We start from the raw sequence: 23,579 nt of genomic DNA, 5'->3' as shown, positions 1-23,579 counted from the left end.
TGCAGATGAGACACTGACACCAGCTCCCTATGCAACATTTTAAAACTGGTGATTAGCACAGATGTAAGTAGAAGATCCATTTCTCTTGCCTGTGATTAATCAATCAGCTGCAGTGTCGGGACTTGAATATGCTAGCTTTGTAACTCCAGACTGCTATTTTTTCCTTACACAAAACATAATACTTTTATCTGCAATTCAGATTTCCTTAAGTCCATAAATTGTTATCTTACTGCTTACAACACCTGCCATTTTATTGCTATTAATGTCCTTAGAAATTCAAGGAGCTTTCCGAATCAGAGGTACAGACAATAACCAGTGGCATTTTGCATTTACTCAGAGATGTTTACAATCCCAATTAGTGTAAATCAAGATGAAGTGCCTTCAGGTGGATGGGTAAAGGCCAGAAATAGTCTTTTTATTTCGCCCAAGATAGTACGTGGCTGTTTCACTTAGATTCATTTGAAAGTTTGAAGGAATGAAATTAGAGCTAGATCAATTAGCATTTTTTAGTTAATTGAAAGTTAGGAATGGGAATGGGAATGGTCTTGTTAGCTGCCTGGATAAATTCAGTGAGGTTTATTTTGCAAAGACTGTTCAATGTTTTTAAAGAATTTCCTAATGAGCGTCGTCTTCAGATTTCTACCTCATTTATCGTGCAACGCTAATCCTTCCACCAGAGAGAAGTTTAATCAGCTGTAGCAGAATAGAAGTTCTATTCACTGGACTCGCTGATGCAGTATCACATTTTAGGAGGTATTACTCAAAATAACCTTCAGTGAATGAACTGAATATTTTAGCGGGGAATTCAACACCTCACCACGTGAAACAGATCAACTGTGATTACACTTTCAGACCTGCAGGATAAGGGAAGATTTGGAGATGTGTGATAGCTGAAAATAAGACTGATGGTTGTTCCCTACAGCTTCCTGAATATTAAGGTGTGTACCTGCTATTTACACAACTCCAGTTTTGGGTTCTACTTAGGCAACATCCCCTGGTGAGACAAAGTGAAACCTATCCCTGAAATTCTAGCCCTGAGACATGGTTGTAAATTTTGTCATAATCAGCAGTGGCGCTGGGATTTCACTCTCCTGCCTATGGCAGGAGGTTACTGCAAGGCCCCTGCCTAGCTGACATGCCACTTGAAGAACTCTCTTGAAGATATAAGTGCTACAGATCCCTTATCAGCCTGATTGTCTAGAGAGTTTATACTGCTACTTATCATGCAGGAGCCAGGTAATTTTCCACATGAAGCTAGTAGCAAGGGAAAATACCCCTAGGAGAATTCTGAAAATCCCTAGCATTACTTCATTCACTTTTGTGCATCAAACCCTGCTTTGGCACAAAGGGTTTAGCAACATTGTTTCAGGAGGTGGGTAGTTCAGGAATCCAGATGGTTGTTCATGAAGTTGACTTGGTAAGAGAGTGTAATTTGTCTCGAGGATCATCAGTTTAGATTTCCTGTGAACAAAAGTGCCTACGTATACTTATTTATTATAAAATGGTTAGCTAATACAAGCACAGAAGTATTAAAATCTTGCCTCTGCTAGCAGAAAAGGCTCAGAGCTGTTGTCAAGTGCTCAAACACTGAAAACTTGTTTACTGTGTTGGTAAATGTGTCTGGGCTTATTTTATGTATTGGTAGGGATGTTTTTTGTTTGTTTTTCAACATGTTTGATAGTATGAAATCAGTTTTTTATCACTGAATCTAGAGGAACATTAAACACTTTAACTGATGGGCCAATTTCTTTGAATGGCTATAGCTTACACAGAAACCAAGTATTTACTTCCTTAGGAAATTATAAAACAATTTTTTATTCTGATCCTGTATACTACTGCACCTTATGTACATCCTCTAAACTCCTCATCTGTTTGTCTTCTCTCTTCAGTCTTCATGCAAACTAGAAAATTGAGAGTGCTTTGGGAGGCTGACATGAGGCAAGTCTCAAAAGTTCCACGCATTTGGTTATGATCAGCTACTAGGCAGTTTCTCTGTAGACAAGTAAATACCAAATGTGACTGAAACGTGTTAGTTGGGCTTTGGTTACCAGCAGGCTAGCAGCGTATTACTCGCTCTGGTAGATCCAGTATCTGTAAAAATTTTTCTCCCTGTTCATGGTGGATGTGCTCAATAGCTCTTCAATTATAGGAAGCCAGAGATCTATGTGTTTCTTCCTTTTGCCCAAATTCTTCTTCCTGACCTTTTTGAAGATTGGAATGACACTGGCTATCTCTCCTGTTCTCCATGAGGTTTTACAGATGATAGACAGCTGGGCTGTAAATGCAAACTGCTGGCTCACGTCCAGCTTCTTGTCCACCAGAACCCCCAAGTCCTTCTCCACAGGGCGGCTCTCAAGGAGATCCTCCCACAGTCTACAGAAATAGCTGGGATTGCCCCGGCCCCAGTGCAACACCTTGAGCATTTGTCCTCATTGAACCTCATGAGGTTCATGGGGGCTCACTTCTCCAGCCCGTCCAGGCCCCTCTTGGTGGCTTCCCTTTCTGTGAGTAGGTAAGCTGCTCTCCAGAGCGAGGAGGGAGAGTACTTCTGCGCCGTCCTGCACAAGCTACCACACCTGCTGCTGCAGTATGCTGTGGGTGCTGCACACATACTGCCTTCTCCTCACTGCACCTGGTGGGCAGTGATGCATTGGGACCCTCCCATCAGCTTTTCCGAAGGCAAGGGGCGTGGATGCAGTTCCACTGCCCTGGCAATTCCCACGCCACATCAGCCGCTCTCACGAGAACTGTTGGTCTGCTCTGTTGGCTTGGGGTTCCTCTGGTAGTGAACCGACCGAAACGTCCCTGTAGCTTGCAATCAGTCGCTGCTGTTCTGGCCAGGATGGCTCTGAAGCAGCTAACCTCAGCAGCCAAGGCTTATGTCAAGTGTTATATTGTGTTATCTTGCATTCCGATACCATATTTAGGAAATTGACTTTCCTCCTCAGATCACTGCTGCTGTTTTGTCGTTGGGCCTCTCTCGCATCTCCCTACCCTTCCCCCCTTCTCCCCTTTCCCTTTTCCTGGGACGTGGATCTGTGGGTCCTCCTTCCCCATTAGTCACGGAAAAGGGCTGGACTGGCCTGTAAACCGTTGACACCCCTTTGTCCCCGTCCCTTTTTTTCCAGGCCGATGGGCCTGTGGGCATGCTGTCCCCCTTCACGGACACAGGTAGAACTAAAGGTAACTCCACAACAACCGTCTGGGAAGGTGCTGGGGAGAAGACGACCCCGTGGTCTCAGCTCCTAACACTGCCTACCGCAGGACAAGCAGAGAAGAGAGAAGCCAACATGTGGGGAGTATGTTAAAGGTGTATTTTTTTTGAAAGATGGAACCACAACCGTCACGCGGGGATGGGACATGGGTGTTTCCGCGCTGTCTTTGGGAGTTTGGGTTGTGGGGGCGTCTTCTCTGATGTTGGACCCGGGAGCGGCTTTGTGCCCGGGCTGGTCCACTGAAAGATGAAGGTGGTATGCGTGGACTCTCTTGAAGGTTGATTTTCTTTGCCGCTTGGGACCACAGCCATCACGTGGGGATGGGACACGGCTGCATCAGCGCCGTCTTCGGGACTGGCTGTGGGGCCGTCTTCTCTGGTGGTTTGCCCGGGAGCGGCTTCGTGCCCGGGCTGGTCCGCGCTGCCTGGACCGGCTCCCACGGCCTCGTCGGGGCCGGCTGCGGGAAGTTGAAGCGCGACGCCCCACTGGGGATCGGCTTCGAGTGTGGGCCCGCCCTCGTTGCCTGGATTGTTGTCTCCTGCGTGCAGGCAGCGGGGAAGCCCTCGAGGACCTTGATGGTGTTGGTCTGGCCGAGGTGCGGGTGCTGCTCTGAGCACCTCGGGGTGTTGCACGGCTCCCACCACGTTGTCTTCGGGGCCGTCTCTGGGAGCCCGAGGCCCGGCCTCGCAACGGGGAGCGGCTTCTTGTGCGGCCGGTTTCCCGCTGCCTGGGACGATTTGTGGCTGCAGGTGCATGGGAGGTTCTGGAGGACCGCGCAGTCCCCCGTCTGGTGGGGCTCTGGGAGCAGGTCTCAGCACCTGCAGCTGGTGCCCCTCTTCTCCCGCCACGTCCTCGGCGCTGCTGAGATGTGTCCCGCTCCTCAGGTGGATGTGAGTGGGTGGTCTGCTCAGTCTCCAGCACTAAGGGCTGGGCACTGAGCTCAGGCAGCTGGGTGTTGCAGGATGAGCTGGATGCTGCCTGCGTAGCAGGACCAGAGCCGATGTTTTCAGGTCCTGTGAAGACGGGGGAAGGCACTGGTACCTCCTGGCTGGAAGTGCTCGGGCTGGCAAACTCGGAGTTGGTGCAGGAGGCTGTAAGGGGAGACAGGAAGCTCAGCAGGATGAACATGCAGCCCCCGGGCATGACAGGCTGCCATCCCTCATGGGGCAGAGAGACTGTGGCAAGGCCACTCTGAGCACTCGCTGCCAGGCCTTGCCCGGCCCCAGTCCCGCAGCACGCGGCTCTGTGCCTCTTACCGGTGCCCGCACCAGCGCAGGTGTCGCACTCCCAGCCATTTCTGTCAATGGCCCAGAAGGAGCAGCTCCAGTGCGTGCCTTGTGAGCCACAGGAGTTGCAGATGAACAGCTGCCAGAACCTGGGGAAGCAAACGGATTGTGGGTGTGAGGACAAAGCGCGCCAAGGCAGGGAGCAGCCGGCATGGCTCTGGTGCTCTGTCCTTGCTCCAAGGACACCTCCAAGCCTGTGGTGAGGCCGAGATCCCACGCAGAGCCCCAGAGGACTGTGGAGGTCACTCACCCCTTTTCCTGTGCCGTCTCCCTGCCTCTTAGGTAAAGGCACTTTGTGGCATCACAGCGGCTGTGCCTTTCTCGCAGCAGCTGGTATGCTGCATCGTCCCACCAGGATGGTCGTCTGCCAGAGGAGAGGGGGAATCTGATGAGTCCCGGGTGCCCCAGGCATGAGGCAGATTCAGGGCATCTCTGCTCATGCCCGTTGAGCTCATTCCCAGCTTCTCCATGAAGCTGAGACCAGTGCTCGCAGGATGGCCTGCCAGGGCTAGGGGCAGTTCCTGGGCAGGCACAGCACCTGTGCCCGAGTGTCTGCGTAGCCGGGCAGAAGGACACCAACCTGACTGGGATTTGGATCCCCAGCGTGGTCATTTGGGAGCGGAATCGTGTTTTTCCTCCGCAGACGGGGCAGAAGAAGCGCATGGTGGCAGCGTGCAGGGCATGTTTCTGTAGGAGAAGCACAAGCGTGAGCGTGAGCGGGGCTGGCTGCTGCTGAGCACCGGCCGTGCCCACGGGGTGAGGAGAGGACTCCTACCCTGATGCAGCCCCGGTGGAACCAGGCCTGTTTGCACACCGGGCACACCATGGTGTGGTAGGACGTGCTGTCCCCCACGGGCTCCAGGCAGATGACGCAGATGGTGTTCTGCGATGGAGCTGCCTCCGCTGCCTGCCGAGGGCGATGCTCCCAGCAGAAGGACCTGGACAGGAGGACAGAAGGGATGGGCATGGTGAGAAGTGCTGTGAGGAGGGCAGGGGACCAGGAAAGAGCGCCAGGCCCGGGCTCCGGATCTGGCAGGAGGCTGGAAGGTGTCGCTGCGGGTTCCTCCCTGGAGCAACAGGGAGGGACGGCAGCTTGGCTGCTGCTGACAGCCCCTACCTGTGCCGCCCAAAGTACTGCGTGACGCATTCCCCGTCCTCGGCGCAGGGCAGATGGAAGCTGCGCTCGCAGCCTGTCTCCGCGCAGCTGATGGCAGCTCCCCTCTTGCCACAGACAAAGCAGTGCTGGAAAGAGCAGAGCAGCCCCTGTTAGCGGTGGGCTCGGGGGCTCCACGGCCAGCCCCACTTCTCCGGGCAGGGCGCAGAGCTGCCTGGCAGACAAGGCTCGTCTGCTGTGTGCGAGCCTCTGCCGGCACCAAGCTCCCCATTCCGTTCAGGTCCTCACCTTCTGGCTTGCCACCTGGATTGTGTGCTGGATGGCGCCAATGGGGAAGCCAAAAATTCCCCCCACTGGGCATCTCCATTCTAAAAGGCCATTGGCAAAGAACTGTAGGAGAGAAAAGAGCGGGATCTCGTGAGGCCGGAAAGGAAGGGAGCATCCCTGGCAGGAGCCCTAGCCCTTGCGGGAACTCACCAAGCAGAATTCGTGGGCACAGAGCCCACCGCTGACAAACATCTGCCCACAGATGTCCGGGTTCACCTGTGCCCGGCGGCACAGCACGCACACTGGAGAGGAAGGAGAGAGCAACCGTGAGCAGCGGTGAGCACCTGGCAGGGCCGGGAGTTCCTGGGGGCCGTCCCCAGGGCCTGCTCCGTGCCTGCCGTGCCGGCTGAGGGGCAGGGCTGGAGGGGGTGAAGGGAAAGGGGGCATTGCAGGCCCAGCAGCTCCAGCGGGCAGCCAGAGTGCAAGCTGGGGCTCTCACCTGGCTCCCCAGAGTTGGGGGCCTCCTCTTTTCCTTCAGGCATGTTCGGCATCGACGGCAAGAAACGAGAGAGTCAAGAAAGTCCCTGCTCTCTCCGCGCCTCACCAGGCCGCAATGAGCAGGGCCCCAGCCCGGCAGCCTTTGCTCTGCTCCCGGCCCCGCGGGTCACAATGGCCACCACTGTGACATCACGGTCACCGCCTCACGGAGCTGAGGGCGTGGCAGGGCGGTGGCTCCTATGGGCAGTGTGGGGTGAGGGGCCCGGTGCTGCCATCAGCAGGGAACAAGGATGGCCTCCCTCAGGCCTTTTGCACCGCGCCCGCGCTGGGACGTTGCAGCACAGAGTCTAATAAAGGTCTGCGGGTCAACAGCACGGCCAGCGTTTCTAGTGTGTGTGTGCTGACCAACTTTGCATGGCCTGATGGTGACAGGGCAAGGTTTTGACCTGAGAGAAGAGGAGGTCTGGTGAACTGCGACAGGAATTCCTCACTCGGAGGGCGGTGAGGCCCTGGCACGGCTGCCCAGAGAAGCTGTGCGTGCAGGCGCTCCAGGCCGTATTGGACAGGGCCCTGTTCTAAGCTGACCTGCTGGGTGGCAGCGCTGCCATGGCAGGCACTTGGGGTTGGGTGGGTTTTATGATCCTTTCCGATCCATGTCTTCACACATCAAGGCTCCAAGCCTTATACAGTTCCCAGAGGCAAAGTGGCATAGGCAGGGCGCGATTCCCTTCAGCCTGCATATAAAATGAGTCAGGAAAAGTTCTGAGGTTTGCTTTCTTTGGCCTGCTGGCACTGTCACCATGCCAGAGACAGGAGAGGAGCTGTCCCTTGTCCAGGGCTGCAGTCCTGGAGTCACACTGGAGCATCCCTGCTCATCCAGCCTGACCGTGAAAGTCAGCTTCTGCATGGAAGTCAGGCCAACGCCGATGGGAGAGCCCCCACGCTTTGAGAGCCGCCCTCTGTGGAGATGCTCAAGGCCTCACGGGACAGGGCTCCAGGCAGCCTGATCTAGTGGGTGGCAACCAACACACTGCAGGAGTTTGGAACTTGATAGACTTCAGTGTCCCTTCCAACCCAAGCCATCCCAGGATCCTGCGATTCAAGACACCTGTCAGGTCCAGCGTTAAGCCGGATTACTAAGGCACCTACCCAGCCAGTCTTGACATCTACAAAGGCTACCACGGTAGTAGTCAGGCATGATGTCTGTGTAGTAAATCCAAGTTTACTACTCTGGATAACCCTTCTTTTTCCCCACCTGCTTTGAGGTGATATCCAGAATGAGTTGTTCCAACACTTTCCCAGGGATGGATGTGAGCCTGACTGGCCTATGTTTTCCTGAGTCCTTCTTCCTGACCTTTTTGAAGATTGGAATGACATTGGCTATCCTCCAGCCTTCAGGCATCTCTCTTGCTCTCCGTGAGGTTTCACAGATGATAGACAGCTGGGCTGTAAATGCACACTGCTGGCTCACGTCCAGCTTCTCGTCTACCAGGACCCCCAAGTCCTTCTCCGCAGGGCTGCTCTTAAGGAGATCCTCCCCCAGTCTATAGAAATAGCCGGGATTGCCCCGGCCCAAGGGCAACACCTTGCATTTGGCCTTGTTGAACCTCATGAGGTTCACGGGGGCCCACTTCTCCAGCCTGTCCAGGTCCCCCTGGGTGGCTTCTCTTCCCTCCAGCGGATTGATGGCTCTGCTCAGCTTGGTGTTTTCTGCAAACTTGCTGAGGGTGCACTCGATGCCATCTGTGTCACTGATAAAGGTGGGGAAGAGCACCAGTCCCAAGAACCACCACTTGTGACTGGCTTTCACCCAGACATAGAACCATTGATCACAACCCTGTGGCTGCGACCAGCCGACCAGTTCTTAATCCAATGAATAGTCCACCTTTCAAAACCATACCTCTCCAATTTAGAGAGAAGGATTTGGTGAGGGACCATGTCAGAGGCTTTGGAGAGGTCTAGGAAGATACATTCATCACCCTTCCCCCATCCACCGATTGCTGTCACTCCATCACAGAAGGCCACCACACTGGTCAGGCACGATCTGCCCTTGGTGAAGCCAAGATGCTGGCTGTCTGGCATCACCTCTTTGTCTCCTATGTGCCTTAACACGGTGACTAGGAGGATCTGCTCCATGATCTTCCCAGGCACAGAGGTGAGGCTCACCGGCCTGGAGTTCCCCTAGTCATCCTTTCTCCCTTTTTTAAAAATGGGAGTAACGTTTCCCTTTTCCCAGTCACTGGGGATTTCGCCCGACAGCCATGATTTTTCAAACATGATTTGGAGCAGCTAGGCACCCACATCAGCCATCTCTCTCAGAACCCTAGGATGGATATCAGCTGGCCCCATGGACTTATATACCTTCAGTTTCATCAGGATGTCTCGGACTCATTCCGTTGTTACAGTGGGACGGAATCCACTTCTCTCACCCACACCTAGAAGTTCAAGGTCCTGGCAGACATGAGGAACCTGACCACCCATGAAGACTGAGGCAAAGCGCTTATTGAGCACCTCAGATTTTTCCATGTTTGAGGAAGCCACTTTTCCATCCTCATCTATTACAGGGGGAACACTCTCCTTGGTCTGTCTGCTCCTGCCTATATACCTGTAGAACTCTTTCCTGTTATTTTTCACATCCCTTGCCAAGTTCAGTTCCACTGATGCCTTGGCTTTCCCGATCTTATCTCTACACATGCAGACAGCGTTCCTATATTCTTCCCAGGCTACACAACCCTGCATTCATTTCCTGTACATCTCTCTTTTCTCTATCAGTTTTAGCTGCAGGTCCTTGCTCAGTCATGCTGGTTGTCCGTCTCCTCTGCTCCATTTCTTCTGCTGGGGGATGGAGAGCTCTTGCGCTGGCCGAAGGGTGTATTTAAGGAGCTGCCAGCTGCATTCTCTTTCTGTACCCTTAAGGACAGTTCCCAAGGGGATCCCATTCAGTATTTCCTTGAGCAGCTGGAATTTTGCTCACCTGAAGTTCAGGGTGCTGACTCTGCTTTTTGCCAAGCCTGCACTCCTCCAGATCACAAACTCCAAAAGGGCATGGCCACGACGGCTCAGGCTGCCTCCAATCTTAACTTCTCTAACACTCAGTTCTGCACTGGTGAGCTTCAGGTCCAGTAGGGCTTCACCTCAGGTCGGTCTGCCTAGTACCTGGACAAGGAAGTAATCCTCAGCAGACTCCGGGAATCCCCTGGATTGTCTGCCACCTGCTGTGCTGCTATCTCAGCAGAGACCTGGGTGGTTGAATTCCCCCATCAGGACAAGAGCCCACGAACACAACATCTCCAGCACTGAAGCAAGAAGGCCTCGTCAGCAGGCTCCCCCGATCAGGTAGCCTCTAGCAGACCCCAACCACAAGAAGCACTTTACTGAACCGATCCCTGATTTTCACCCACAAGCCCTGAAGTTATTTTCGATAGTTGCTGATAGTTATTTCTGTGCCGTCCTGCACAAGCTACCGCACCTGCTGCTGCAGTATGCTGTGGGTGCTGCGCACATGCTGCCTGTGGGCCTGTGGGCATGCTGTGAGATAGATCTAAAGATAAGGCCACGACAACCATCTGGGAAGGTGCTGGGGAGAAGACAACCCCGTGGTCTCAGCTCCTAACACTGCCTACCGCAGGACAAGCAGAGAAGAGAGAAGCCAACATGTGGGGAGTATGTTAAAGGTGTATTTTTTTTGAAAGATGGAACCACAACCGTCACGCGGGGATGGGACATGGGTGTTTCCGCGCTGTCTTTGGGAGTTTGGGTTGTGGGGGCGTCTTCTCTGATGTTGGACCCGGGAGCGGCTTTGTGCCCGGGCTGGTCCACTGAAAGATGAAGGTGGTATGCGTGGACTCTCTTGAAGGTTGATTTTCTTTGCCGCTTGGGACCACAGCCATCACGTGGGGATGGGACACGGCTGCATCAGCGCCGTCTTCGGGACTGGCTGTGGGGCCGTCTTCTCTGGTGGTTTGCCCGGGAGCGGCTTCGTGCCCGGGCTGGTCCGCGCTGCCTGGACCGGCTCCCACGGCCTCGTCGGGGCCGGCTGCGGGAAGTTGAAGCGCGACGCCCCACTGGGGATCGGCTTCGAGTGTGGGCCCGCCCTCGTTGCCTGGATTGTTGTCTCCTGCGTGCAGGCAGCGGGGAAGCCCTCGAGGACCTTGATGGTGTTGGTCTGGCCGAGGTGCGGGTGCTGCTCTGAGCACCTCGGGGTGTTGCACGGCTCCCACCACGTTGTCTTCGGGGCCGTCTCTGGGAGCCCGAGGCCCGGCCTCGCAACGGGGAGCGGCTTCTTGTGCGGCCGGTTTCCCGCTGCCTGGGACGATTTGTGGCTGCAGGTGCATGGGAGGTTCTGGAGGACCGCGCAGTCCCCCGTCTGGTGGGGCTCTGGGAGCAGGTCTCAGCACCTGCAGCTGGTGCCCCTCTTCTCCCGCCACGTCCTCGGCGCTGCTGAGATGTGTCCCGCTCCTCAGGTGGATGTGAGTGGGTGGTCTGCTCAGTCTCCAGCACTAAGGGCTGGGCACTGAGCTCAGGCAGCTGGGTGTTGCAGGATGAGCTGGATGCTGCCTGCGTAGCAGGACCAGAGCCGATGTTTTCAGGTCCTGTGAAGACAGGGGAAGGCACTGGTACCTCCTGGCTGGAAGTGCTCGGGCTGGCAAACTCGGAGTTGGTGCAGGAGGCTGTAAGGGGAGACAGGAAGCTCAGCAGGATGAACATGCAGCCCCCGGGCATGACAGGCTGCCATCCCTCATGGGGCAGAGAGACTGTGGCAAGGCCACTCTGAGCACTCGCTGCCAGGCCTTGCCCGGCCCCAGTCCCGCAGCACGCGGCTCTGTGCCTCTTACCGGTGCCCACACCAGCGCAGGTGTCGCACTCCCAGCCATTTCTGTCAATGGCCCAGAAGGAGCAGCTCCAGTGCGTGCCTTGTGAGCCACAGGAGTTGCAGATGAACAGCTGCCAGAACCTGGGGAAGCAAACGGATTGTGGGTGTGAGGACAAAGCGCGCCAAGGCAGGGAGCAGCCGGCATGGCTCTGGTGCTCTGTCCTTGCTCCAAGGACACCTCCAAGCCTGTGGTGAGGCCGAGATCCCACGCAGAGCCCCAGAGGACTGTGGAGGTCACTCACCCCTTTTCCTGTGCCGTCTCCCTGCCTCTTAGGTAAAGGCACTTTGTGGCATCACAGCGGCTGTGCCTTTCTCGCAGCAGCTGGTATGCTGCATCGTCCCACCAGGATGGTCGTCTGCCAGAGGAGAGGGGGAATCTGATGAGTCCCGGGTGCCCCAGGCATGAGGCAGATTCAGGGCATCTCTGCTCATGCCCGTTGAGCTCATTCCCAGCTTCTCCATGAAGCTGAGACCAGTGCTCGCAGGATGGCCTGCCAGGGCTAGGGGCAGTTCCTGGGCAGGCACAGCACCTGTGCCCGAGTGTCTGCGTAGCCGGGCAGAAGGACACCAACCTGACTGGGATTTGGATCCCCAGCGTGGTCATTTGGGAGCGGAATCGTGTTTTTCCTCCGCAGACGGGGCAGAAGAAGCGCATGGTGGCAGCGTGCAGGGCATGTTTCTGTAGGAGAAGCACAAGCGTGAGCGTGAGCGGGGCTGGCTGCTGCTGAGCACCGGCCGTGCCCACGGGGTGAGGAGAGGACTCCTACCCTGATGCAGCCCCGGTGGAACCAGGCCTGTTTGCACACCGGGCACACCATGGTGTGGTAGGACGTGCTGTCCCCCACGGGCTCCAGGCAGATGACGCAGATGGTGTTCTGCGATGGAGCTGCCTCCGCTGCCTGCCGAGGGCGATGCTCCCAGCAGAAGGACCTGGACAGGAGGACAGAAGGGATGGGCATGGTGAGAAGTGCTGTGAGGAGGGCAGGGGACCAGGAAAGAGCGCCAGGCCCGGGCTCCGGATCTGGCAGGAGGCTGGAAGGTGTCGCTGCGGGTTCCTCCCTGGAGCAACAGGGAGGGACGGCAGCTTGGCTGCTGCTGACAGCCCCTACCTGTGCCGCCCAAAGTACTGCGTGACGCATTCCCCGTCCTCGGCGCAGGGCAGATGGAAGCTGCGCTCGCAGCCTGTCTCCGCGCAGCTGATGGCAGCTCCCCTCTTGCCACAGACAAAGCAGTGCTGGAAAGAGCAGAGCAGCCCCTGTTAGCGGTGGGCTCGGGGGCTCCACGGCCAGCCCCACTTCTCCGGGCAGGGCGCAGAGCTGCCTGGCAGACAAGGCTCGTCTGCTGTGTGCGAGCCTCTGCCGGCACCAAGCTCCCCATTCCGTTCAGGTCCTCACCTTCTGGCTTGCCACCTGGATTGTGTGCTGGATGGCGCCAATGGGGAAGCCAAAAATTCCCCCCACTGGGCATCTCCATTCTAAAAGCCCATTGGCAAAGAACTGTAGGAGAGAAAAGAGCGGGATCTCGTGAGGCCGGAAAGGAAGGGAGCATCCCTGGCAGGAGCCCTAGCCCTTGCGGGAACTCACCAAGCAGAATTCGTGGGCACAGAGCCCACCGCTGACAAACATCTGCCCACAGATGTCCGGGTTCACCTGTGCCCGGCGGCACAGCACGCACACTGGAGAGGAAGGAGAGAGCAACCGTGAGCAGCGGTGAGCACCTGGCAGGGCCGGGAGTTCCTGGGGGCCGTCCCCAGGGCCTGCTCCGTGCCTGCCGTGCCGGCTGAGGGGCAGGGCTGGAGGGGGTGAAGGGAAAGGGGGCATTGCAGGCCCAGCAGCTCCAGCGGGCAGCCAGAGTGCAAGCTGGGGCTCTCACCTGGCTCCCCAGAGTTGGGGGCCTCCTCTTTTCCTTCAGGCATGTTTGGCATCGACGGCAAGAAACGAGAGAGTCAAGAAAGTCCCTGCTCTCTCCGCGCCTCACCAGGCCGCAATGAGCAGGGCCCCAGCCCGGCAGCCTTTGCTCTGCTCCCGGCCCCGCGGGTCACAATGGCCACCACTGTGACATCACGGTCACCGCCTCACGGAGCTGAGGGCATGGCAGGGCGGTGGCTCCTATGGGCAGTGTGGGGTGAGGGGCCCGGTGCTGCCATCAGCAGGGAACAAGGATGGCCTCCCTCAGGCCTTTTGCACCGCGCCCGCGCTGGGACGTTGCAGCACAGAGTCTAATAAAGGTCTGCGGGTCAACAGCACGGCCAGCGTTTCTAGTGTGTGTGTGCTGACCAACTTTGCATGGCCTGATGGTGACAGGGCAAGGTTTTGACCTGAGAGAAGAGGAGGTCTGGTGAACTGCGACAGGAATTCCTCACTCGGAGGGCGGTGAGGCCCTGGCACGGCTGCCCAGAGAAGCTGTGCGTGCAGGCGCTCCAGGCCGTATTGGACAGGGCCCTGTTCTAAGCTGACCTGCTGGGTGGCAGCGCTGCCATGGCAGGCACTTGGGGTTGGGTGGGTTTTATGATCCTTTCCGATCCATGTCTTCACACATCAAGGCTCCAAGCCTTATACAGTTCCCAGAGGCAAAGTGGCATAGGCAGGGCGCGATTCCCTTCAGCCTGCATATAAAATGAGTCAGGAAAAGTTCTGAGGTTTGCTTTCTTTGGCCTGCTGGCACTGTCACCATGCCAGAGACAGGAGAGGAGCTGTCCCTTGTCCAGGGCTGCAGTCCTGGAGTCACACTGGAGCATCCCTGCTCATCCAGCCTGACCGTGAAAGTCAGCTTCTGCATGGAAGTCAGGCCAACGCCGATGGGAGAGCCCCCACGCTTTGAGAGCCGCCCTCTGTGGAGATGCTCAAGGCCTCACGGGACAGGGCTCCAGGCAGCCTGATCTAGTGGGTGGCAACCAACACACTGCAGGAGTTTGGAACTTGATAGACTTCAGTGTCCCTTCCAACCCAAGCCATCCCAGGATCCTGCGATTCAAGACACCTGTCAGGTCCAGCGTTAAGCCGGATTACTAAGGCACCTACCCAGCCAGTCTTGACATCTACAAAGGCTACCACGGTAGTAGTCAGGCATGATGTCTGTGTAGTAAATCCAAGTTTACTACTCTGGATAACCCTTCTTTTTCCCCACCTGCTTTGAGGTGATATCCAGAATGAGTTGTTCCAACACTTTCCCAGGGATGGATGTGAGCCTGACTGGCCTATGTTTTCCTGAGTCCTTCTTCCTGACCTTTTTGAAGATTGGAATGACATTGGCTATCCTCCAGCCTTCAGGCATCTCTCTTGCTCTCCGTGAGGTTTCACAGATGATAGACAGCTGGGCTGTAAATGCACACTGCTGGCTCACGTCCAGCTTCTCGTCTACCAGGACCCCCAAGTCCTTCTCCGCAGGGCTGCTCTTAAGGAGATCCTCCCCCAGTCTATAGAAATAGCCGGGATTGCCCCGGCCCAAGGGCAACACCTTGCATTTGGCCTTGTTGAACCTCATGAGGTTCACGGGGGCCCACTTCTCCAGCCTGTCCAGGTCCCCCTGGGTGGCTTCTCTTCCCTCCAGCGGATTGATGGCTCTGCTCAGCTTGGTGTTTTCTGCAAACTTGCTGAGGGTGCACTCGATGCCATCTGTGTCACTGATAAAGGTGGGGAAGAGCACCAGTCCCAAGAACCACCACTTGTGACTGGCTTTCACCCAGACATAGAACCATTGATCACAACCCTGTGGCTGCGACCAGCCGACCAGTTCTTAATCCATTGAATAGTCCACCTTTCAAAACCATACCTCTCCAATTTAGAGAGAAGGATTTGGTGAGGGACCATGTCAGAGGCTTTGGAGAGGTCTAGGAAGATACATTCATCACCCTTCCCCCATCCACCGATTGCTGTCACTCCATCACAGAAGGCCACCACACTGGTCAGGCACGATCTGCCCTTGGTGAAGCCAAGATGCTGGCTGTCTGGCATCACCTCTTTGTCTCCTATGTGCCTTAACACGGTGACTAGGAGGATCTGCTCCATGATCTTCCCAGGCACAGAGGTGAGGCTCACCGGCCTGGAGTTCCCCTAGTCATCCTTTCTCCCTTTTTTAAAAATGGGAGTAACGTTTCCCTTTTCCCAGTCACTGGGGATTTCGCCCGACAGCCATGATTTTTCAAACATGATTTGGAGCAGCTAGGCACCCACATCAGCCATCTCTCTCAGAACCCTAGGATGGATATCAGCTGGCCCCATGGACTTATATACCTTCAGTTTCATCAGGATGTCTCGGACTCATTCCGTTGTTACAGTGGGACGGAATCCACTTCTCTCACCCACACCTAGAAGTTCAAGGTCCTGGCAGACATGAGGAACCTGACCACCCATGAAGACTGAGGCAAAGCGCTTATTGAGCACCTCAGATTTTTCCATGTTTGAGGAAGCCACTTTTCCATCCTCATCTATTACAGGGGGAACACTCTCCTTGGTCTGTCTGCTCCTGCCTATATACCTGTAGAACTCTTTCCTGTTATTTTTCACATCCCTTGCCAAGTTCAGTTCCACTGATGCCTTGGCTTTCCCGATCTTATCTCTACACATGCAGACAGCGTTCCTATATTCTTCCCAGGCTACACAACCCTGCATTCATTTCCTGTACATCTCTCTTTTCTCTATCAGTTTTAGCTGCAGGTCCTTGCTCAGTCATGCTGGTTGTCCGTCTCCTCTGCTCCATTTCTTCTGCTGGGGGATGGAGAGCTCTTGCGCTGGCCGAAGGGTGTATTTAAGGAGCTGCCAGCTGCATTCTCTTTCTGTACCCTTAAGGACAGTTCCCAAGGGGATCCCATTCAGTATTTCCTTGAGCAGCTGGAATTTTGCTCACCTGAAGTTCAGGGTGCTGACTCTGCTTTTTGCCAAGCCTGCACTCCTCCAGATCACAAACTCCAAAAGGGCATGGCCACGACGGCTCAGGCTGCCTCCAATCTTAACTTCTCTAACACTCAGTTCTGCACTGGTGAGCTTCAGGTCCAGTAGGGCTTCACCTCAGGTCGGTCTGCCTAGTACCTGGACGAGGAAGTAATCCTCAGCAGACTCCGGGAATCCCCTGGATTGTCTGCCACCTGCTGTGCTGCTATCTCAGCAGAGACCTGGGTGGTTGAATTCCCCCATCAGGACAAGAGCCCACGAACACGACATCTCCAGCACTGAAGCAAGAAGGCCTCGTCAGCAGGCTCCCCCGATCAGGTAGCCTCTAGCAGACCCCAACCACAAGAAGCACTTTACTGAACCGATCCCTGATTTTCACCCACAAGCCCTGAAGTTATTTTCGATAGTTGCTGATAGTTATTTCTGTGCCGTCCTGCACAAGCTACCGCACCTGCTGCTGCAGTATGCTGTGGGTGCTGCGCACATGCTGCCTGTGGGCCTGTGGGCATGCTGTGAGATAGATCTAAAGATAAGGCCACGACAACCATCTGGGAAGGTGCTGGGGAGAAGACGACCCCGTGGTCTCAGCTCCTAACACTGCCTACCGCAGGACAAGCAGAGAAGAGAGAAGCCAACATGTGGGGAGTATGTTAAAGGTGTATTTTTTTTGAAAGATGGAACCACAACCGTCACGCGGGGATGGGACATGGGTGTTTCTGCGCTGTCTTTGGGAGTTTGGGTTGTGGGGGCGTCTTCTCTGATGTTGGACCCGGGAGCGGCTTTGTGCCCGGGCTGGTCCACTGAAAGATGAAGGTGGTATGCGTGGACTCTCTTGAAGGTTGATTTTCTTTGCCGCTTGGGACCACAGCCATCACGTGGGGATGGGACACGGCTGCATCAGCGCCGTCTTCGGGACTGGCTGTGGGGCCGTCTTCTCTGGTGGTTTGCCCGGGAGCGGCTTCGTGCCCGGGCTGGTCCGCGCTGCCTGGACCGGCTCCCACGGCCTCGTCGGGGCCGGCTGCGGGAAGTTGAAGCGCGACGCCCCACTGGGGATCGGCTTCGAGTGTGGGCCCGCCCTCGTTGCCTGGATTGTTGTCTCCTGCGTGCAGGCAGCGGGGAAGCCCTCGAGGACCTTGATGGTGTTGGTCTGGCCGAGGTGCGGGTGCTGCTCTGAGCACCTCGGGGTGTTGCACGGCTCCCACCACGTTGTCTTCGGGGCCGTCTCTGGGAGCCCGAGGCCCGGCCTCGCAACGGGGAGCGGCTTCTTGTGCGGCCGGTTTCCCGCTGCCTGGGACGATTTGTGGCTGCAGGTGCATGGGAGGTTCTGGAGGACCGCGCAGTCCCCCGTCTGGTGGGGCTCTGGGAGCAGGTCTCAGCACCTGCAGCTGGTGCCCCTCTTCTCCCGCCACGTCCTCGGCGCTGCTGAGATGTGTCCCGCTCCTCAGGTGGATGTGAGTGGGTGGTCTGCTCAGTCTCCAGCACTAAGGGCTGGGCACTGAGCTCAGGCAGCTGGGTGTTGCAGGATGAGCTGGATGCTGCCTGCGTAGCAGGACCAGAGCTGATGTTTTCAGGTCCTGTGAAGACGGGGGAAGGCACTGGTACCTCCTGGCTGGAAGTGCTCGGGCTGGCAAACTCGGAGTTGGTGCAGGAGGCTGTAAGGGGAGACAGGAAGCTCAGCAGGATGAACATGCAGCCCCCGGGCATGACAGGCTGCCATCCCTCATGGGGCAGAGAGACTGTGGCAAGGCCACTCTGAGCACTCGCTGCCAGGCCTTGCCCGGCCCCAGTCCCACAGCACGCGGCTCTGTGCCTCTTACCGGTGCCCGCACCAGCGCAGGTGTCGCACTCCCAGCCATTTCTGTCAATGGCCCAGAAGGAGCAGCTCCAGTGCGTGCCTTGTGAGCCACAGGAGTTGCAGATGAACAGCTGCCAGAACCTGGGGAAGCAAACGGATTGTGGGTGTGAGGACAAAGCGCGCCAAGGCAGGGAGCAGCCGGCATGGCTCTGGTGCTCTGTCCTTGCTCCAAGGACACCTCCAAGCCTGTGGTGAGGCCGAGATCCCACGCAGAGCCCCAGAGGACTGTGGAGGTCACTCACCCCTTTTCCTGTGCCGTCTCCCTGCCTCTTAGGTAAAGGCACTTTGCGGCATCGCAGCGGCTGTGCCTTTCTCGCAGCAGCTGGTATGCTGCATCGTCCCACCAGGATGGTCGTCTGCCAGAGGAGAGGGGGAATCTGATGAGTCCCGGGTGCCCCAGGCATGAGGCAGATTCAGGGCATCTCTGCTCATGCCCGTTGAGCTCATTCCCAGCTTCTCCATGAAGCTGAGACCAGTGCTCGCAGGATGGCCTGCCAGGGCTAGGGGCAGTTCCTGGGCAGGCACAGCACCTGTGCCCGAGTGTCTGCGTAGCCGAGCAGAAGGACACCAACCTGACTGGGATTTGGATCCCCAGCGTGGTCATTTGGGAGCGGAATCGTGTTTTTCCTCCGCAGACGGGGCAGAAGAAGCGCATGGTGGCAGCGTGCAGGGCATGTTTCTGTAGGAGAAGCACAAGCGTGAGCGTGAGCGGGGCTGGCTGCTGCTGAGCACCGGCTGTGCCCACGGGGTGAGGAGAGGACTCCTACCCTGATGCAGCCCCGGTGGAACCAGGCCTGTTTGCACACCGGGCACACCATGGTGTGGTAGGACGTGCTGTCCCCCACGGGCTCCAGGCAGATGACGCAGATGGTGTTCTGCGATGGAGCTGCCTCCGCTGCCTGCCGAGGGCGATGCTCCCAGCAGAAGGACCTGGACAGGAGGACAGAAGGGATGGGCATGGTGAGAAGTGCTGTGAGGAGGGCAGGGGACCAGGAAAGAGCGCCAGGCCCGGGCTCCGGATCTGGCAGGAGGCTGGAAGGTGTCGCTGCGGGTTCCTCCCTGGAGCAACAGGGAGGGACGGCAGCTTGGCTGCTGCTGACAGCCCCTACCTGTGCCGCCCAAAGTACTGCGTGACGCATTCCCCGTCCTCGGCGCAGGGCAGATGGAAGCTGCGCTCGCAGCCTGTCTCCGCGCAGCTGATGGCAGCTCCCCTCTTGCCACAGACAAAGCAGTGCTGGAAAGAGCAGAGCAGCCCCTGTTAGCGGTGGGCTCGGGGGCTCCACGGCCAGCCCCACTTCTCCGGGCAGGGCGCAGAGCTGCCTGGCAGACAAGGCTCGTCTGCTGTGTGCGAGCCTCTGCCGGCACCAAGCTCCCCATTCCGTTCAGGTCCTCACCTTCTGGCTTGCCACCTGGATTGTGTGCTGGATGGCGCCAATGGGGAAGCCAAAAATTCCCCCCACTGGGCATCTCCATTCTAAAAGGCCATTGGCAAAGAACTGTAGGAGAGAAAAGAGCGGGATCTCGTGAGGCCGGAAAGGAAGGGAGCATCCCTGGCAGGAGCCCTAGCCCTTGCGGGAACTCACCAAGCAGAATTCGTGGGCACAGAGCCCACCGCTGACAAACATCTGCCCACAGATGTCCGGGTTCACCTGTGCCCGGCGGCACAGCACGCACACTGGAGAGGAAGGAGAGAGCAACCGTGAGCAGCGGTGAGCACCTGGCAGGGCCGGGAGTTCCTGGGGGCCATCCCCAGGGCCTGCTCCGTGCCTGCCGTGCCGGCTGAGGGGCAGGGCTGGAGGGGGTGAAGGGAAAGGGGGCATTGCAGGCCCAGCAGCTCCAGCGGGCAGCCAGAGTGCAAGCTGGGGCTCTCACCTGGCTCCCCAGAGTTGGGGGCCTCCTCTTTTCCTTCAGGCATGTTCGGCATCGACGGCAAGAAACGAGAGAGTCAAGAAAGTCCCTGCTCTCTCCGCGCCTCACCAGGCCGCAATGAGCAGGGCCCCAGCCCGGCAGCCTTTGCTCTGCTCCCGGCCCCGCGGGTCACAATGGCCACCACTGTGACATCACGGTCACCGCCTCACGGGGCTGAGGGCGTGGCAGGGCGGTGGCTCCTATGGGCAGTGTGGGGTGAGGGGCCCGGTGCTGCCATCAGCAGGGAACAAGGATGGCCTCCCTCAGGCCTTTTGCACCGCGCCCGCGCTGGGACGTTGCAGCACAGAGTCTAATAAAGGTCTGCGGGTCAACAGCACGGCCAGCGTTTCTAGTGTGTGTGTGCTGACCGACTTTGCATGGCCTGATGGTGACAGGGCAAGGTTTTGACCTGAGAGAAGAGGAGGTCTGGTGAACTGCGACAGGAATTCCTCACTCGGAGGGCGGTGAGGCCTTGGCACGGCTGCCCAGAGAAGCTGTAGGTTTCCATCCCTATGGGCACTGCAGGCAATTGGCAGAAATGGAAACTTTGCACTTCCTGATATCCCAGAACCACAGTGGGATGATACACATACCTGGACACCATATTTGAGGGCTGTAATCTTTTTAGAAGGGATAGGCAAGGTAGGAGGGCTGAGGGATTTGCCCTCTGTGTTACAGGATGGATAGGCTGCAAGGCACTGCCTTTGAGGAATGGCTGTGAACAAGTTTAGAGTTTGTAGGTTGACACTATTGACAGGACCAATCAAGCTTGTCTGCTAATCAGGGTCTACTACAGGCCTTCTGACCAAGGGGAACCTGTTGACAAGGCCCTCCTGCTTCAGCTGCAAGAGGCATCATGTTTGCAGCCTCTCATTCTGATTGGGGATTTCAACCAGTCATCTTTTGGGAAAACACAGCAAGCTGCAAGCAGTCGTGGGGGAACCTGGACTCCACTGACAACATCTCTCTTGTGTTGGACAGACCGACCAGAGGTGAAGTGTTTCTCAACCTGGCACTCACTTATGTGGAAGAGATCATTATGGAGATTAAGATTGGAAGCTTGGGCTGCAGGAACCATCCCCTGGTCAAATTTGTGGTCTTGAAGAATGTGGGCCTGGTAAAAAGTGGATTCAGGTCCCTGAACTTCAAGAAAACAATTTCCTATTTAAGGAATTGCTGGATGAGTTCCCCTAGGAAACTGTCCTTAGGGAAAAAGGATCTGAACAAAGTTGGCAGCGCTTAGGGATGCCTTTCTTAGAGCTCTTCATCGCCCAGAAAAAAAAAAAAAAATCAGGCAGACGAAGCAGGAAATCAACATGGATGAGTAAGAGTCTGCTGGTCAAACTGAGGAAGAAAAGAATAAGGAGTGAAAAAGGGATGTATTTTCTGTGAATAACACAGGGATGCTGTCTGGATGTGCAGGGATGGGATCAAGAAAGACCAGGCATGGATGGAATTGAACTGGCAAAGGATGTTAAAAGCATCAAAGATTTTTCTTTAGATACTTTGGGCAGAAGAGACAATGCAAAGGAGAGTGCATCACCACCGATAAATGGAGAGGGAGAGCAGACCTCTTCAGACATAGAGAAGGCTGAGATACTTTATTAGTTCTTTTTCTCAGTCTTCGTTACCCGTGAGGCTTGCCGTGTTTCTGGTATCCCTAAACTTCTATACTGGAGTCAGGGGTGCAAAATTCCCTGCACTGTAGAAGCAGGGCAAGTCCAAGATCACCTCATGAGGCTGTGTATAATTCTATGTGACCAGACAACATGCTTCCCAGGGCTCTGAGGAGCTTCCTGATGTGGTTTCCAAGCTCCTCTTCATCGTTCTTGAAAAATCATGGCTGTCAGGCAAAGTCCCTGGTGACTGGAAAAAGGGAAACATCACTCCCATTTTTAAGAAGGGAAGAAAGGAATATCTGGGGAACTATGGGCTGGTGTCAACAGTTTGTGGGCTGGCTTGGCATGGTTCTGTGACAAGCGTGGTGGAAGGATTTCATAAATCCTTGCATCTGGAAAAGGGAAACAGGGGACCCCAAAATAATTGAAAACAACAATCTAAGAAGAAACAAACTAATTTACTAAATATGGTATTGGAATGCAAGATAATACACGATAATACAATATAATTAGAATTGAAGCTAATAAATCAAATATAATGAGAGTGTCCAAAAGGTGGATAGACCTCACTATAACACTGAGGTGAGATGTGCAGTCCAGTTTAGTGGCAGGTAGGAGAGCCTGACGAAGAAGGAGAGGTCATATGACCTACCGAGGCCTTATATCTGTTTCCCCTCAGCAGAAATGATAACAACACAGCGAGCAGTCTTCTGGGGAATGTAGTTCTTTTTGGGGACAGGTACCTGGAACTGGAGCATTAACACTTTAACTCCCAGTGCACAATATGATGTTGTGTGGAATAAGCAGAAATGATAAAACCATGACATTCCACCCCTTATTCTACATCACTACATCATGCTTAATATATACAAACAAACCATAATTAACAAGCATTAAACACACGCACACACAAACCTATATATTTACATGGAATTACTGACTGCACTCCCCCAACATTAAATTTCCTTGTGGTACACACTGAACATTCCCATTTTTCTGCTTTACCTACCAAGTGGACCCGGGTGCCTGGACAAAAGCAGTTCCACAAAGAGGTTTGCCCTTCCTAGAAGCTGGAAAGACCCAAACTGCTTTTTCCTAACATGTTCTTTACATATACTACAGGGACCTTGACAGTATGTAGGGAGCTGGCAGGACCATCGTGATTAATAGATCCTCGAGTGTTGACCAACCAGGTGGCTTCTGCCAAATGCTTCTCCCATTTTGTAAACATTCCGCCACCCACTGCTTTCAACATGGTTTTTAACAGCCATTGTACAGTTTTACCAGAAGCTGGTGCATGATAGGGGATATGATAAATCCACTCAATATCATGATCTTTGGCCCACGTATTTACGAGAGAATTTTTGAAATGAGTCCCATTATCTGACTCAATTCTTTCTGCAGTGCCATGTTGCCATAGGACTTGTTTCTCAAGACCTAATATGGTGTTCTGGGGGGTAGCATGGGGTACTGCATGTTTCAAGCCATCCAGTGGTTGCCTCTACCATAGTAAGCACATAATGCTTACCACTGTGAGATCGTGGCAAGATGATATAATCAACCTGCGCCTCCCTATATTTATACTTTTACTATCGCCCTTCCCTCCAGAGAGGTTTCATCCTCTTGGCTTGTTTAATTGTGGCACATGTGTCACAGTCATGGATAATCTGTGCAATAGCATGCGTAGTTAAATCCACCCCTCGGTCTCAAACTCATTGTACGTTGCATCTCTTCCTTGATGGCCTGAAGTTTCATGGACCCACTGAGTTATAAATAATTCACCTTGTGTTGCCAGTCCAAGTCTATTTGAGCCACCTCAATTTTAGCAACTCGATCTACCTGATGGTTATTTTGTTGTTCTTCAGTAGCCGGACTCTTGGGCACTTGAGCATATACATGACACACCTTTACAATCATATTCTTTATTCAGGCAGCAATGTCTTTCCACAGTTCAGCAGCCCAAATAGGTTTATCCCTTTGCCAGTTATCTTGCTCCCACTGCTGTAACCACTCCCATAAAGCATTTGCCACCATCCATGAGTCAGCGTAAAAATG

At 55.2% G+C, this 23,579-nt stretch overlaps 4 protein-coding genes across 10 annotated transcripts in view; 1 reads left to right on the top strand and 3 right to left on the bottom strand.

Moving 5' to 3' along the window:
• The window catches only part of PLPPR1 (phospholipid phosphatase related 1), a 141,734-nt gene that overhangs the window by 45,506 nt on the left and 72,649 nt on the right, over positions 1-23,579 (top strand). The window lies entirely within an intron of this gene.
• Positions 2,778-6,606, bottom strand: LOC149912853 (E3 ubiquitin-protein ligase PHF7-like). Of its 4 annotated transcripts, XM_090132068.1 has the most exons (9): positions 6,382-6,558; positions 6,093-6,184; positions 5,904-6,005; positions 5,619-5,743; positions 5,277-5,439; positions 5,082-5,188; positions 4,752-4,865; positions 4,472-4,590; positions 2,778-4,306 (listed from the first exon to the last, which is right to left on the bottom strand). In XM_090132068.1, exons 1-9 carry the CDS (start codon positions 6,431-6,433, stop codon positions 3,552-3,554), a joined length of 1,629 nt encoding a protein of 542 aa, XP_089988194.1. In that variant the 5' UTR covers positions 6,434-6,558; the 3' UTR covers positions 2,778-3,551. The 4 variants fall into 4 exon arrangements, with proteins under 4 accessions (XP_089988194.1, XP_089988191.1, XP_089988192.1 ...); XM_090132066.1 differs by having other exon boundaries at positions 2,779-4,306; positions 4,752-5,188; positions 6,382-6,606; XM_090132067.1 differs by having other exon boundaries at positions 2,779-4,306; positions 6,093-6,462.
• LOC149912852 (uncharacterized) lies at positions 9,736-13,192 on the bottom strand. Of its 3 annotated transcripts, XM_090131207.1 has the most exons (8): positions 13,126-13,192; positions 12,837-12,928; positions 12,648-12,749; positions 12,363-12,487; positions 12,021-12,183; positions 11,826-11,932; positions 11,496-11,609; positions 9,736-11,334 (listed from the first exon to the last, which is right to left on the bottom strand). In XM_090131207.1, exons 1-8 carry the CDS (start codon positions 13,175-13,177, stop codon positions 10,296-10,298), a joined length of 1,794 nt encoding a protein of 597 aa, XP_089987333.1. In that variant the 5' UTR covers positions 13,178-13,192; the 3' UTR covers positions 9,736-10,295. The 3 variants fall into 3 exon arrangements, with proteins under 3 accessions (XP_089987333.1, XP_089987332.1, XP_089987331.1); XM_090131206.1 differs by lacking the exons at positions 12,837-12,928; positions 13,126-13,192 and having other exon boundaries at positions 12,021-12,487; positions 12,648-12,728; XM_090131205.1 differs by lacking the exons at positions 12,837-12,928; positions 13,126-13,192 and having other exon boundaries at positions 11,496-11,932; positions 12,021-12,487; positions 12,648-12,728.
• Positions 16,878-20,028, bottom strand: LOC149912851 (E3 ubiquitin-protein ligase PHF7-like). 2 transcript variants are annotated; one of them, XM_090131021.1, is made up of 9 exons: positions 19,870-20,028; positions 19,581-19,672; positions 19,392-19,493; positions 19,107-19,231; positions 18,765-18,927; positions 18,570-18,676; positions 18,240-18,353; positions 17,960-18,078; positions 16,878-17,794 (listed from the first exon to the last, which is right to left on the bottom strand). In XM_090131021.1, the coding sequence occupies exons 1-9, from the start codon at positions 19,919-19,921 to the stop codon at positions 17,040-17,042; spliced, it is 1,629 nt and encodes a 542-aa protein (XP_089987147.1). In that variant the 5' UTR covers positions 19,922-20,028; the 3' UTR covers positions 16,878-17,039. The 2 variants fall into 2 exon arrangements, with proteins under 2 accessions (XP_089987147.1, XP_089987146.1); XM_090131020.1 differs by lacking the exons at positions 19,392-19,493; positions 19,581-19,672; positions 19,870-20,028 and having other exon boundaries at positions 17,960-18,353; positions 18,765-19,378.

Source organism: Phasianus colchicus, chromosome Z (assembly GCF_987193195.1).
Source record: "Phasianus colchicus chromosome Z, bPhaCol1.hap1.1, whole genome shotgun sequence".
NCBI classification, from domain to species: Eukaryota; Metazoa; Chordata; class Aves; order Galliformes; family Phasianidae; genus Phasianus; species Phasianus colchicus.
This window is presented reverse-complemented; position numbering and strand designations above follow the sequence as displayed.

Excerpts from the sequence above, each read along its gene's own strand:
- LOC149912853 (XM_090132065.1), bottom strand. The coding sequence starts at position 6,329 with ATGCCCCCTTTCCCTTCACCCCCTCCAGCCCTGCCCCTCAGCCGGCAC. Across the intron at positions 6,006-6,092 it reads GTGCCCACGAATTCTGCTTG|TTCTTTGCCAATGGCCTTTT; the intron begins GTGAGTTCCCGC and ends TCTCTCCTACAG. Across the intron at positions 4,307-4,471 it reads CTGCGCTGGTGCGGGCACCG|CCTCCTGCACCAACTCCGAG; the intron begins GTAAGAGGCACA and ends CTCCCCTTACAG.
- LOC149912852 (XM_090131205.1), bottom strand. The coding sequence starts at position 12,726 with ATGGAGATGCCCAGTGGGGGGAATTTTTGGCTTCCCCATTGGCGCCAT. Across the intron at positions 12,488-12,647 it reads TCCAGGTGGCAAGCCAGAAG|CACTGCTTTGTCTGTGGCAA; the intron begins GTGAGGACCTGA and ends TGCTCTTTCCAG. Across the intron at positions 11,933-12,020 it reads TCCACCGGGGCTGCATCAGG|AAACATGCCCTGCACGCTGC; the intron begins GTAGGAGTCCTC and ends CTTCTCCTACAG.
- LOC149912851 (XM_090131020.1), bottom strand. The coding sequence starts at position 19,374 with ATGGGGAGCTTGGTGCCGGCAGAGGCTCGCACACAGCAGACGAGCCTT. Across the intron at positions 18,677-18,764 it reads TCCACCGGGGCTGCATCAGG|AAACATGCCCTGCACGCTGC; the intron begins GTAGGAGTCCTC and ends CTTCTCCTACAG. Across the intron at positions 17,795-17,959 it reads CTGCGCTGGTGCGGGCACCG|CCTCCTGCACCAACTCCGAG; the intron begins GTAAGAGGCACA and ends CTCCCCTTACAG.